The following is a 15,083-nucleotide window of genomic DNA, read 5'->3' as shown; positions in this document are numbered from 1 at the left end:
ATAAAAAAAAAAAGAATTTACATGTCTAACAAGCTCTCAGGAGATGCAGATGCTGCTGATCTGGAGAGACTTTGAAAGACACCGCTCTGGTTTGTGTCCCTAATGCTCTGGCCTAGTAAAAGTTTTTCTCCACGGCTTACATGTCGCAACCCGACCCCACCCTGAGCCTTTACTAGGCTACCGGGACTCTTTCAGATGGCATCAGGGAAATCCCTGGTTGCCCTGGCTCTTTCTCCTACAGTGACTTTCCCCCAGAAATTTCAAGGAGATGATCTAGGCAGAGAATTCACCACCCATGTCTCTGGGAGGCCCAACATGATCTGCCTTGGAGACACCCAGAGCTTATTCAAAGTTTCCAGGAACTTGGAGGCTGAATTCTCAGAGCACTTCATTCAATAAATTGTTCTACTGTCATAGTACTTTTTAGACAATTAAGATCAAAAGAATAATAGAAATGAAATTTTCTTCCTCTTTTGTTTCCCCGAAAATAGCTATGCAGAGAGGCAAATTTCTTTCCTTCATTTATTCCTTCTTTACTTGGTACATCCAAACACAGGCAGTCAAAGAGAGTATGCTCCTGGAGGTTAGAAAAGCTTTACCTTCCTACAAAGGATATATGGTCCTATAAAAAATAATAAATAATAAAACTAACTAAATAAATAAGCACCATCTTATTGTAAGGGCGTATTTAGCCAGAGCAGCTTCATCTTGGTTGAACCGCCATTTTGTTGTTGATGCAGTAAAACTTAAACTGACCCTGCCCCACCCCGCCAGGGGGACTGACTTAAAAGCAGTACAGGAAACCAGTCCCAGGTAACAGAACCCAAATACAAGGGCGGGTCAGGCCAGGTAGAGACATCCAATCAGTGGGATGCACATACTGTCTCCCCAAATACCAAGGAGTGTGGACCCCACCCTTTGGGCGCCTTCTGGGTGCCTTATGGGCGCCAATTCTGACCAAGGTGATAGGCTAGTTCAAATAGCTACTATGGGGTGAATTGTAGTTCAATTGGCCGCCTGTGTGTGACCTAGCATGGCTGTGCAGTTTTCTCTGTGTGTTACAATCTCATTGGCCACCTGTGTGTGGCCAGGCTCAACCACATGGCCTTTGCTCTATAAAAGTTAGTCTGTAAGGCAGGGAGAGGCCCTCTCTGTAAGAAGAAGCCCCGAATGGTCAGTTTGATTCTCGATGCTTGGCGCAAAATAAAGCTTTGCTTGACTTTTGCTTTGTATCAGTCTCATTCCTTTGATTACAGACCCAACATTATTTTCTTGGGATAAAAAAAAAAAAAAAAAGAATCTACCCTAATTCTTGCCTCCCCTTCTTCACGGGATTTAATTTCAAAGTTAGGAGTTTCTCCCTGATGGATGTGTTAATGTTACAAAGAACCCAGTAGATGGGGTGACTGAGTGGCTCAGTCCATTGAGAGGCTGCCTTCAGCTGGGGTCATGATGCCAGGAGTCCCACATAGTGCTCCCTGCTCAGTGGGGAGCCTGCTGCTCGCTCTTTCTCTGTCTCTCAGCTCATGCTCTCACTCTCTCTCTCTATCTCAAATAAAATCTTAAAAACAAACAAACAAAAAACCCCACAAAAAAACCCAGCAGAGTTGACCTGCAGAATCCCATTGTAACAAAAATGAAATGCATGAGAAAGAAGGTCTCTATTTCAAGAAACAGAATGTAGTCATTAGTGACATTGCTCCTGAAAAACCAAGCGTTTGAAGAGTGGAAATACCCCCTTAGAATTTACTGGGCACCTGAGTTCTCTGCAGACCTTAGGGAGAGAAATTGTGATGGAGGTGGAAAGATTTCCAGATTAGTTGGTTAAACAGACAGTGAACAATGAGGGAAACAGAAGTAGCATGTATAGACCAAATCTGAAGTTTGGAGCAATGCCCAAAGGAGAGTACAGGTCTATGAGTGAGTTATATTTCTACTGAAGGAAATGGGCATGTGGAACATTCCCATGTTATTGGAAATTATAACATTACATTCAGACATTGGAATATACAGGATTAAAAAAGACAAATGAAGCGTAAGTTCCCCCAAAAGTTAGAAAGGGATGGGATTCAAAGCTCAGGTGAAGGTTTTTAAGAGGCAGTCATTAATAAAATAATTATACAAGTAATTACTTAATTACAATGGTGGCTAATGGGGTGAATAGCTTTGTGTTCAGTGAGAACATACATCTGGTAGGGCCCATGTAATGAGAACTGAAGGTTTTGGGTAGGATTCAGCCAGGCATTAGCTTACCTAACTTGACTCTCACAACAGGAACCTCTCACTCTCCTTACAAGTAGTTGACTTATACTACCATCTGCACAGACTGATCATCACCAGACCAATCATTTGTCTTCCAAAATAATGGTGCTAATGGGGTTTTCTTCAGGCCCTTCAACCTCTTTCTAAGATGTTTTATCTTCCCCCAAATGTTGCTTCTCTGTTATCTCATCTCTTTGAAAGCTAACACCATCAACTTCTGCACTCATGGAATTGTTTTACTCCAGTGTTCTCAGCTGGCCTGATTTTGACCTCTCTGAAACAAATTCTGGTTATCACAACATGGTGCTAGCATCTAGTGGGTAAAGCTCAGGGATGCTGTTAAACATCATAAAATTAGAGAACAGCCTCCTATGACAAACAATACAGACCCCAAATGTCATTTTTTGGTTGAGGCTGAGAAACCCTGGTCTAAACAGTAGAGGAATAATGTTAAAAATTTTATCAAAACTCCCAATCATTCCCTATTATTTTAATAATGACATTGAAAATATCATTATAAAATAGATCTCTTTTTTTTTCTTTTTCCTTTTGTGCTGCTTGATGTTTTTTATTGTGGTTAGATGTACCATTTTAGACGTTTTGAAGTGCACATTCCTACACACTTGCACTGAGTGCATTCACATTGTTGGGCGACCATTACCACCATCCATCTCCAGAATTTCTTCATCTTCCCAAATTGAAGCTTTGTTTCCATTAAACACTAACCTTCTATTTCCTCCCTTCGTCCAGTCCTTGACAACCACCATTTTAGTTTCTGTCTTTGTGAGTTTGACTACTCTTAGTACCTCATATAAGTGGAATCCTATAAAATTTATCCATTTGCAATATCTTAATTTCAACATTCTCAGTTTTCAAAACATGAACTTCTGATGTCCAATTTCCTTTCATATTTGTTCCACCATAGCCCTCCCTATCTCAATGGATACAATTCCATTCTTTCATGGTTCAGGCTCCAAACCCTGGAGCCAATCTTGGCTCCTCTCTTTATCTCATACTCATGTCCTGACAGACAACCTATCCTCTTGGTTCTACCTCCTGAGCATAGCCCTAAGGACCACTTCTCAACCCTTACACTACTAGCACCACCCTGGCCGTAGCTATATGTATCTCATCTGCTTGCTGCTGTCGGCCCCAAGCAGGCATCACACCTTGAAACCCATTCTCAACCCAGCAGCTAGGATGATCTTTGAAGTCCTAAGTCTTATGGTGTCATGAGTCTGCCCAAAACCCTACAATATCTCCTCACATCACTCGGAACAAATGAAAGCAAAAGTTTTTCAAAGTTAGGGAAAGACTCACATGATCCCTGTGGAAACCTGTCTTCCTCTTGCATTATGATCCCATTCTCCACTCCAGCCACATCCTCCCCAGTGAAAGTCCCACCTCGGGGCGCCTGGGTGGCTCAGTGGGTTAAGCCTCTGCCTTCGGCTCAGGTCATGATACCAGGGTCCTGGGATCAAGTCCCACATCGGGCTCTCTGCTCAGCGGGGAGCCTGCTTCCCTCTCTCCCTCTGCCTGCCTCTCTGCCTGCTTGTGATCTCTCTCTCTCTGTGAAATAAATAAAATCTTAAAAAAAAAAGAAAGTCCCACCTCAGCGTCTTTGACATTAACATTACTATCTGTCCAGAGCACTCCACCCCTAGATGTGCATTCACCTTCTTCACAAATGTAATGTGTACTCAATGAGATTTATTATGAACAGGCTTTTTAATAGGACATACACCTGTACCTATTTACATACACCTGTACCTATTTATCCTTGCAGTGAAGGTAAAATATGACTGACATATAGCTAAAATATGACTGACATAAAATATGACTGACATAGACAACCCACTCTTCCCATACACCTGTACCTATTTATCCTTGCAGTGGTTGAAGCTAAAATATGACTGACACAGTAAAAACTCAGTAAACAATGAATGTTGTTCTAAAGGGGCTGCTAATAACATTGTTTTCTGACCACAGCTGATTGGCCCAAGCTGGAAAGAGAACATATTTGTGCAGATCAGAATAATTTCCTCAGATGTTTCCCCTCTTTTTCCCTTTTTCTTTCCTTCTTCCTTCCTTCCTTCCTTCCTTCCTTCCTTCCTTCCTTCCTTCCTTCTTTCCTTTCCTTTCCTTTCCCTTTCTTTCTTTCTTTCTTTCTTTCTTTCTTTCTTTCTTTCTTTCTTTTTCTTTCTTCTTTCTCTCTTTCCTCCTTTCTTTCCCTCTTCCTTCCTTCCTTTCCTTTCTTCTTTTTGGCACATGAGTAGCCAAAGTAATTCCAGTTCTTAAATAGTACAGCTGTGAGGTGTTAGTTGTGAGAGCTGCTGGCCTCCATGTCTCTGTTCGAAAGTGGCCAGTTTGAGAAACCAAAACTGATAGCCTGAAAGGAAATCCTCATGGGGTTTGAGCCCCAGTGTCTAGTTGTGCCAGTGTCCAGCTGAGCCTCTGCTTGGTTATGTTCAGATGAATCAGGGAATTCCTTTCTATCACTTGTTGTCTAAGTTCACCTGTCTAGAGCAACCTTATCTTTATGTGAGACAGGACCATGAGATGATCATGCCCACTGAAAATCAGCAAGGAGTGCTGTGACAGATTCCATATTCTCAGTTCAAGGCCTTATCAACTAATTGTTGGCAAATTCTAAATCACACATCTCCTGTGGTAAGCTGATTAATAGCCTCCCAAAAATGTCCAGGTACTAATCTTCAGAATTTGGGAATGTGTTACTTTAGATGACAAAAGGCACTTTGTAAGTACTGTTAAGTTAGGGATCTTGAGATGGGAAATATACCCTGAATTATCTGGGTCAACTCAATGTAATCATCAGGGTCCTTCCAAGAGGAAGCAGATAGCCTGATATAGACTTCAATCCCAGACTCTAGGATTGTGACCTGAACTGAAAGCAGATGCTTAACTGAGCCACCTAAATGCCCCAATAAAAATATTTTTTAAATAAAAATTTAAAGAATTTTTTTAAATTCCTCAGGGTGGGTAGAAAAGTTTTACCTTTGTTTTCAACAGGATCTGACACACCAATATTATTATGCTCACCACTCTGTATTGCAATCATTTGGTTCCCTCCTCAATGTGTACACAGCAGAAAATAAATTCACAATGGATTAGACTTAATGGAATCAAAGTGAATTGAAGCCACATCAAATTAGTCTTTTCTCTCTAACAAACTTTAATTTTTGAGTAATTTTACAGTCCTAACTATACTCTCAATACTTAGCTCCCTTTGTTTTTTCTCCAAAAGTTTCTCCTTTCCTGATGTTTTTTGATACATTATAGGCTTTACCACTTGCCTTAGTTTCTTGTTCTGGGTTCCCAGAGAAGCCGATGCTGAGCCAAGAATTTATGTGCAAGCACTTTATTGGAAGGAGCAAGGGATATGGAACATGGGTAAGAGAGAGAGGAGAAGTGACACATGGAAGAAAATACATCAGTTACTTTTATATTAAGTCAGCTTCCACAGGGAATGAGAGGGTTTTCATCCTGTAGGGAAATTCTGGAAAATGCTACAAAATACAAGCCTCAGAAATATCCTAGCCAGTGAGTGAAAGACATGATAAACCCCATAACTCTCCATCAAGGGCTGTCTTTGTTGGGGCATAATTCCCTGGCATTTTTGCCACTACTATTGGGCAAAGTTGGTGCTGGCTGAGGCTGGCATTTGGCAGTCATGCGGTGGACATGTAGGGAGGATCCCAGGTAATGTGGAGAAATGTGGACAGCATCTACCACTCCATCCTTCACTGAACACTCAATTCTATCAACATTCTTCTCAGATGAGCTAAGTTCTGAACACATTCTACATGTGTGTAAATACCATTCTTGATGACACCTCCAGAAAGTCCCAGAAAAAAAAATTAAACCATGTGAGAGAATAACTCTTATTCTATTGTATTGATTATCACATGTTTTAGGATCTTAGAGGGTGTATCTTAAAATTGCATATATGAGAAATAAAAATCAAGTAAAAGAAGGAAAGAGAGGAAGGAAGGAAAGGTGAAAGGATCACAAGGAATGAAGCTACATCTCAGGTTTCCTAGGCAGCATATTGCTATGAATATAATCACGGAAATCTAGATTCTTATTTTTTTTTAAAGATTTTATTTATTTATTTGACAGACAGAGATCACAAGTAGGCAGAGCAACAGGCAGAGAGAGAGGGGGAAGCAGGCTCCCCGCTGAGCAGGAGAGCCCGATGTGGGGCTCGATCCCAGGACCCCGGGATCATGACCTGAGCCAAAGGCAGAGGCCCAACCCACTGAGCCACCCAGGCGCCCCTAGATTCTTATTTTGAAGTTGAAAATCACATCACTGTTCATATAAAAAGTAGGATAGAAACTCCGTGTCAGCTAGCTAGGTTATAGTCCAACTCAGTTTCACTCTCTTCTTTTGAGAAGTCAGGTGAATGAGGGGAAATGTCTTCAGGACATTTTTTTCAAGGTGACGTAAAGTCAAACATGTGAAGGAACAAAGAGGCACAGTTCTGATATGGTAAACACTTTGGTATGATCATGCATGATTTCATTCCATTTCTTGTGGGGAAAACAAGCACGCAAATAAATGAAGGTGAAGAACCTCAATGTTTTAGAGGATAATTTGGGGGGCAACCACAGCAGCACAATAGGATAGGTAGCTTAAGCCTAAAGTTAGAAATCTTAAGAATGGCTACAAGAAAGCTAGACAAACATGGAATTTTATGGACATCATATAGAGAAGACAAGTGAGAAAATTCTTTGGAGGGATTTGCTGAGGAGAGACTAATACAAAAACAAATAAAAGAGAATTCATGGGAGCTTTGGGGAATGGATAAATCAAACATGTCTATGAGAAGAGAAGAAGACAGATTCAAGTTCACATTTCCCTTTGCAGTCCCCAATGTCCACTTGGTTCTGAGGCAAGTGGCCCATCATGGACATGAAGCTGCTCTGCTGAGCCTTCGCAGGGCTCCTTTCACATCCTTGTTCCTCAGGCTGTAGATGAAGGGGTTCAGCATGGGGGTGACCACAGTGTACATCACTGAGGCAACCGAGCTTCTCTGGGAAGAATGGGTCACAGCAGATGTGAGGTAGACCCCCAGGCTTGTGCCATAGAACAAAGAGACTACAGAGAGATGAGACACACAAGTAGAAAATGCTTTATACTTGCCCTCAGTGGAGGTCATCCTCATTAAGGAGGAGACAATCTGAGAGTAAGAGAAGAGGATCCCGGTGAGAGGAAACATGCACAACAGGGCAGTGGCAACATACAAGCAGATGTTATTAATGAGGGTGTCAGAGCAGGCCACCTTGAGAATCTGAGCCAGTTCACAGAAGAAATGTGGAAGTTCCGTGCCTGGACAGAAAGTCAACTGCCCTACCAGTAGAATATGAATCAGGGAAACCCAGAAAATGGTGAGCCAACAAATCAGAACCAGGAGGACACAGAGTCGTGGGTTCATGATGACAGTGTAGTGCAAGGGGTGGCAGATGGCCACATACCTGTCATAAGCCATCACCGTCAAGAGGAAATCATCCATTCCAGCAAAAACCATAAAAAAATACACCTGAGTGATGCATCCTATATAGGAAATATCTTTGCTGTGTGCCTGGATGTTCAGCAGCATCTTGGGGATGGTGGTGGAGGTGAAACAGATGTCAACAAGGGACAGGTTGGAGAGGAAGAAGTACATAGGGGTGTGGAGATGGGGGTCAAAGAGGATAGCCAGGATAATGAGCAGGTTTCCCAGCACAGTGACCAGGTACATGGACAGGAACAAGCCAAAGAGGAGAGGCTGCAGTTCTGGATCTTCTGAGAGGCCCAGAAGGAGGAATACTGATACTTCTGTCTTGTTTCCTGCTCCCATGTAGCTGGTGTGTTTGCTGGAGAAGGAGACAAAAGCGACCTTCAATGAATAGCCAGCTGGCACTTCCTAGTATTTACCTTTGATCCCATTTTGCATGGACATCCTTTACCCTTCATTAGTCCTTCCAATGCCAGTGATCCACTCATTGAAGTGGTAGCCCATTTCCATTCTAAATGTGCATAATCATTCAGACTCTCTTTGACTTGGCAGAAATCTTTCTCTTTTTATCTGCTACTTACTGGTTCTAATTCTTCTATTCAAATCTGTGGATATAAACCGGTTTCTTCCTTGAGATGGTCTTCCAAAATAATTGAAGACATTTAAGATCTTTGATAACTTTCTTTATTCTGATAACCCTATCATAATGATTAAGATAGGTTTTCAACTCAAACAACCTTCACTCTGCAACCTGGTGTGTCCTACTGATGTCATAGTCAACTCTCAAAATATCTTTTCTCCCCTAAAAATGTGTTTACTGCTATTGCCTTTTTAAAATAATGATTCAAAATGCTTTTGTGCACAGTACAATGTCAATAAATAACTATTTTCATTAATGTATTCCTTTTATGGCAATCACTTTTTGGTAAATAACGGTCCTCAAATACAGTATTATAGAACTGTCATTTAGAAAAAGGGATCTCGAGTAAGACTTTCTGAAATAAAAAATTTGATCTACCAACTTACTTTCTGTGTGACCCTGACAAAGTTGATAATCTCTTGTAGCTGCAGATATCTCAGTTCTACAATGGGAGTAGTAAATATTCCCTGCATTGCAAGCCCGGGGAGTGAATTGAATGAGACGATGCATGTAATGTTTCTAGTGTGGTTCTTGTGACATACAGAGGACATTTGACAAATGTGGGCTTCCATTCTTACCATTACAAAAACTTTGTCTTGTATGGCTATCGTTTATCAATATTCTACTTAAACTGTGGCAGCCATCGAAGATGGAATTCTGATCATCATAAACCCAACAGGTATGTTACCTCTTTTGACTACCATGTAGCACTTCTAGTTAATGAAACCCCTATGCTTCTCTCTTTCTGATACCACCTGCAAAGTGGATTCTTCCAAGAAAGAAGAAAAAGCCTATGGACTACATAAATAAGAAGGGGGAAAATCACAAATCATCACAAATCATTAAAATGAAATACAAAGCATGTGTGAGAGTGTATACTATATGTTCATGCTCACAAGTGGGAATGTGTTACATTAAAAATCAGAACAGTTAATTGCAAAAAAGATTGATTTGATAAAAAATATTGAAAGCTTCTATAAATCAAACCATCCTAAAAATTGAAAGGAAAATTTAAGATGTGAAAATAAATGCCTACATCTCAATAATAGAAAAAGTTTTAGTATTATTAATGTCTATAGAATGCTAATTAATTAAAAGGAAAACAGAACCACTGAGGACCAGTTTAGCTTAGGACAGTAGGTAGAAAAGACTTCTCTGAAATATGAATATTTGAGCTGCTAGAGGAAGGATGGGTAATTAATTAATTAAGAGAAATAAGGAGAGGGGACACATTTTGGGCAGAAAGAATAGAATTTGCAGTTTCCCCAAGTTGGGTGAGCTTGGTAATGGAAGGGATTTAAGAGGCCAGTGAGATGGAGAGCAGACAGTGAGGTTCAGGAGGGACAGAGTACATGAGGAGCACATGGGGAGCTTCCTGTACTATTCCTTAATGTGCCTATCATGTTAGTAATTATATATAAAAATTACATATATAATGTATATCTATCGATATCTAGATATATATATATGTATTTTATGGGCTAGAAATGGAGGCTGTTTTTGCTCACCATTGTTTTCCCAGGGACTTACATAGTGTCTGCACATAGTAGTTCAACACATGCAAATGTTAGATGTATAATAAAGACTGAGACCAAAAGCGTCAACTAGAATGCAAAAAAGGGAATCTTCAAGCTCATCGTATACCTGAATGTGAACACAAAATAGAATAGTAAGGTTAAATGCAATGCATTCATACCTACTTAAAAGAGTAACATATCATGAACAAGTCATACCTATTCTAGGAATGGAAAGATGTTTAATGCTAGGATGTTTGCAAAAACAGCTCACCACAAATAAAGGGAAATGAAGAGGAATTATAACCATAATCACAATAGAAAATGGATTTGAGAAAATGCAGCAGCTGGGTGCCTGGTTGGCTCAGGTGGTTAGGTGACTGCCTTCAGCTCAGATCATGATCCCAGAGTGGAGTCCCAGAATCGAGTCCCGCATTGGCTCCCTGGTCAGTAGGAATTCTGCTTCTCCCTCTGATGCTACCCCCTCTTATGCACTCTCTATCTATCACTCTCTCTCTAAAATAAATAAATAAAATCATTTTAAAAAAGGGGTGGGGTGCCTGGTGGCTTAGTAGTTAGGCGTCTGCCTTTGGCTCAGGTCATGATCCCAGGCTCCTGGGATTGGCCCCCACGTGGGGCTCACTTCTCAGTGGGAAGCCTGTTTCTCCCCTTCCCACTCCCCCTGCTTATATTCCCTCTCTTGCTGTGTCTCTCTCTGTCACATAAATAAATAAATAAAATCCTTAAAAAAAAAAAAAGGAAAATATAGTAGCCATTCCTGTAGTTAGTTGCCAGGATAGAGCTTCTCATTAAGGAGGAAACTAAGAACAATTTCTTTCTTTCTTTTTTTTTATAAGATTTTATTTATTTATTTATTTGTCAGAGAGAGAGAGAGAGAGAGAGCACGAGAACACACAAGCAGGCAGAGTGGCAGGCAGAGGCAGAGAGAGAAGCAGGCTCCCTGCCGAGCAAGGAGTCTGATGTGAGACTCCATCCCAGGACCCTGGGATCATGACCTGAGCAGAAGGCAGCGGCTTAACCGACTGAGCCACCCAGGCATCCCAGAACAATTTCTTAACCCAGTGAAGAATAGCTGTTGAAAATTGCAGCCAATGGGATGCTTTACATTAAAATACTGAAATATTTGTGTCAAATTCCTGAAAGGCCAAGGCAGTTCATTCCAACTTTAATCATTCAACATTCTCATGAACATTTAAAGAGATTGATGAGAAAAGGAAATTAGCCTGAGTGTCAAATGCCGAAATAATGACATCATTTATGATATATAGTGGATACAAAAGGAAAAAAAAATAATACAGAACTATTAAGTGCTATCAGTAAGTCAGGGGATATAATAGAAAACTACAATCAGAGGAGGAACAAAATAGTCAATACCTTGTGTTTAACAGATGTTCAGTGAGTAGTTAATTAATAGATAGTGGGACAGGCAGTTGAACAGGAGCCTACAATTAATGCGTAAGAATAGAGAAGAGGAGGAGACTCACTGGAAAATAACTTACTGGAGAGAAGATCTAGACTCTGAAAGAGAGGAGGAAACTTAGCATGAGCTAGAAAAGACGGACTTAAGTAGCAAGTAAAGCAACTTCTAAATACAGAAACTTCAGCTTTGTTGATTAATAAATATGGGACTGTTTCATTATTTTACAGATAAAGCTCAGTGCCCACTTTCTCACCCTTTTCCCTCATACTCTTCCAGCCCTGACTGGGAAGCAATGATCCTACCCTCTCTGAGGGTTATCACTGAAGCTTTCTCTTCTCTGTAGTCTGCCTTGGAGAAGCCCTTTTGGGTTTTCCCCTAGGCTGACAACAGAGAATTGTAGGAAAGGGGCAGAAGGGATCTGTTATTAGAATCTCAAAGGTTAAGTTCTTAGAGCTTCTCATTAAACAAATTGTTCTCCTGGTGTTCTCTCTGAACAATTCTGTTCCCTTGGGATAGAAAGATGAAAGAACGGAAAAATTTCAGATAATGCTATGTCTGTGTAGACAACAGCTGACCAAGATGAATATATTTTCTTCAAGGGGAAAGTCTTTTCTCTGGTTTGACTTAAATGAAAGGTTTCACCCAAGGAATGTTTAACTCCAATGAGAACCAAACCCAGGAGTGAACGTTCCATGATGTTCATCTCTTCAGAAGTCTTTGAAGATTTCAAAGATCACTTGGTGTCTACAGTGTTATGGGGGCAAATAAGTTCTTTCTGAAGAAAAGCAGAGTGGTTAATAGTTTTGGTTCTGTCAAAAGGACTAACCAAATGAGGACTGATAATATCCCTTGACATTTGCTGGTGACATGGAGGCTAGGGAGGACTCCATTTTTCATCTCTAACATGAGGAATAGGGTCATAAACCATCCAGGTAGAGTGGGTTGATGAATGGATGATATAGAGATGCCAATATAAACCACCTATAAATTTTGTCAGGGATGGTGAGGATAGAGGTAAACCATTGTATAAAGAAATCATGGAGTATGGATAGGTAATAAAATTTTTGTGTAATAGAAAATAAGGGAACATGTTTCATTTCAAAGAGTGTAATCATATTTACTGCAGACATTTGAGTACACAACACATACTGACTACACAATTCACAGCATGCATGTACAATCTAAATCAATGACAATCATAAGGTGCTGTATCACTGATGTGTAGGGTATGTCGGTCCAGAAATCAAGGCTTGTTAGTAGAAGCAGCCCTCTCTAATGTCATGTCCAAGTGAGCCGAGTGGGCAGTATTTGCTTCAGGTCTCCTCAACTCTGGCCTCAGCAGCTTTAGAGCTCTTGACACCTACAGGGGTAGCACTTCCAGGGACATGGAAAAAAGTCCCATAGAACTTCAAGTTATGCAGTTGCCTGGTACTTGAGGTCCCTCATGGCAGAAAGAGCAGTCACCGTCTTGGCAGAGTTAATTGACCCCAGTCATGAATGTTATTGTTTGAGCATGACATTGGCATACACTGGTATCCTATTGTGTTCAGTCCATGGGTGGGAGCAGCCAGCAGCATCCTCAGAGCAAAGAGTGGTGGGTACAGATGGCTCTCAGGCAGTTATGCTCCCACAGCAAGAGATTCGAGTGGTGTGATCTTGGGTAAGTGAGTCAGCTTCCTTTAGGTGAGGGCAATTCTCTTGAGAGGGCTAAAGGCTGGGAGCTGTCAGAAGACCTCACTCCCTGAATCTGGAGAATAACCCCATAATTCTGAAGGGAGAAGTTGGCAACCCAGCCCCAGTTTACTGTCCACCCCATCACCATTTGGATAGTGACCTGCAGCCATGTGTATAGGGTCCATGAGAGTTTGTTTGTGATACGTGAACATCAGGATTTGGGAAGAACTGTCTTTAGGAAGTGGGAGCCACACTGAGAAATTAAGGATCTTGAGTAAGGCTGAACCAAGCATAATGTTGTCTTTCTGACATGCTCCTTTATAACCAATTCTCTCCCACTAAGGCCATTAAAACAGACCATGAGATCAACCCGTGCCACTACCAAGTGGAAATTATTTGTGGGGTATTTCACAGACATATCAAACTGAACCTTTCCAACAATAAACACAATTTTTTCCCTTCCTCTCTCCTTCCTTTCTTAATAGGGATGAGACTGGAGGCACTTGAATGGCTTTTTGGTTAAGCTGTTAAGCATCTGCCTTGGCTTAGGTCAAGATCCCAGGGAGACTGCTTCTCTCTTTCCCTCCACACCTCTCTCCTCACTCATGCTCTCTCTCTCTCAAATAAATAAATAAATAAATAAATAAGCAAACAAAATCTTTAAAAAAATTAAAAAATAAGGATAAGTAGGTATTTTGCACGTTCTATCTTTTCAAAACTTTTTAATGAAAAACTTTCAAAACTTTTGAATTTGAACCCTGAACCTATTCCTAAGACAAATAATAATTATTTTAAAGCAGGATAATAAGTCTCAAATTACTAATATCACAAAATTACTATAGGAAAAACCTGGAGTAGATGCAACTTGTGAAGAAAAAATATGGAAGCCTTATTTAAAACAATTTTGATAAACAGGAAAGTGGACAAATTGGAGTGCATAGAAAGGATATTGGTTATTTGGGAAATTGTATCATAAAATGGATGGATTATACAAATTCTTTCATCTACTTGAAGAGTGATGTCTTAGTTTGGGCTGTTATAACAAAATATCATAAACTGGGTGGCTTTAACAACAAAAAATATTCTTCACAGTTCTGGAGGCTAGAAGTCTGAGAGTAGGTGCCAGGAGAATCAAGTTCGGGTGAAAGCCCTTTTCTGGGTTGCACATGGCTGACTTCTCATTGTATCCACACATGGCAGAGAGAAGAAACAAATTCTCTTGTGCTTCTCATAAGAATATTAATTCTATTCCTGAGGGGTTTATCTTTATGACCATCTAATCTTAATTACCTTCCAAGGCTCCACCTCCTAATATCATCACTTCATGGGTTAGGGTTTCAATGTATGAATTTTGAGGGAACAGAAACTTTCAGTCCATAGTAAGTGCTAGTAAGTACTAATGGGGAGATGAGCTTCCATTGAGGATGTGGATGGCTGCTACAAAGGTTAATGGCATAATTTCATTCTTTCTTATGGATGAGTAATATTCCATTGTATATATAGACCACATCTTTGTCCATTCTTCTATTGATGGGCACTTGCCTTCCTTCCATATCTTGGCTATTGTAAATAAATCTGGAATAAACATAAGGGTACACATATCTTTTTGAATCAGTGTTTTTTACTTCTTTGGGTAAATACCCAGTAGTGAAATTACTGAGTCATATGGTAATTCTATTACTGAGCCATAAAAAATAATGAAATATTGTCATTAAAACAACATAGTTAGATCTAGAGGGAATAATGCTAAGTTAAATCAGTCAGAGAAAGACAAATACTATATAATTTCACTCATATGTGGAGTTTAATAAACAAAACAAATAAGGCAAAGAAAGAGACAAAAAACCCAGACTCTTAAATATAGATAACAAGCTGGTGGTTGCCAGAGAAGATATGGGAGGAAGATGGGTGAAATAAGGGAGGGGATTAAGAGTACATTCATCATGATGAGCATTGAGTGATGTATAGAATTTTTGAATCATTCTATTATACACCTGAGATTAATATAACACAGTATATTTTCCACTGTAT

The 15,083-nt window shown here is 40.2% G+C and overlaps 1 protein-coding gene across 1 annotated transcript; it reads right to left on the bottom strand.

Moving 5' to 3' along the window:
- Positions 1-7,189: 7,189 nt before the first annotated feature.
- Positions 7,190-8,125, bottom strand: LOC116883043 (olfactory receptor 7D4-like). Its single transcript, XM_032883910.1, has one exon. The coding sequence runs from the start codon at positions 8,123-8,125 to the stop codon at positions 7,190-7,192; it is 936 nt and encodes a 311-aa protein (XP_032739801.1).
- Positions 8,126-15,083: the final 6,958 nt, after the last annotated feature.

This window comes from Lontra canadensis, unplaced genomic scaffold, assembly GCF_010015895.1.
Source record: "Lontra canadensis isolate GAN:19392208 unplaced genomic scaffold, GSC_riverotter_1.0 scaffold88, whole genome shotgun sequence".
NCBI classification, from domain to species: Eukaryota; Metazoa; Chordata; class Mammalia; order Carnivora; family Mustelidae; genus Lontra; species Lontra canadensis.
This window is presented reverse-complemented; position numbering and strand designations above follow the sequence as displayed.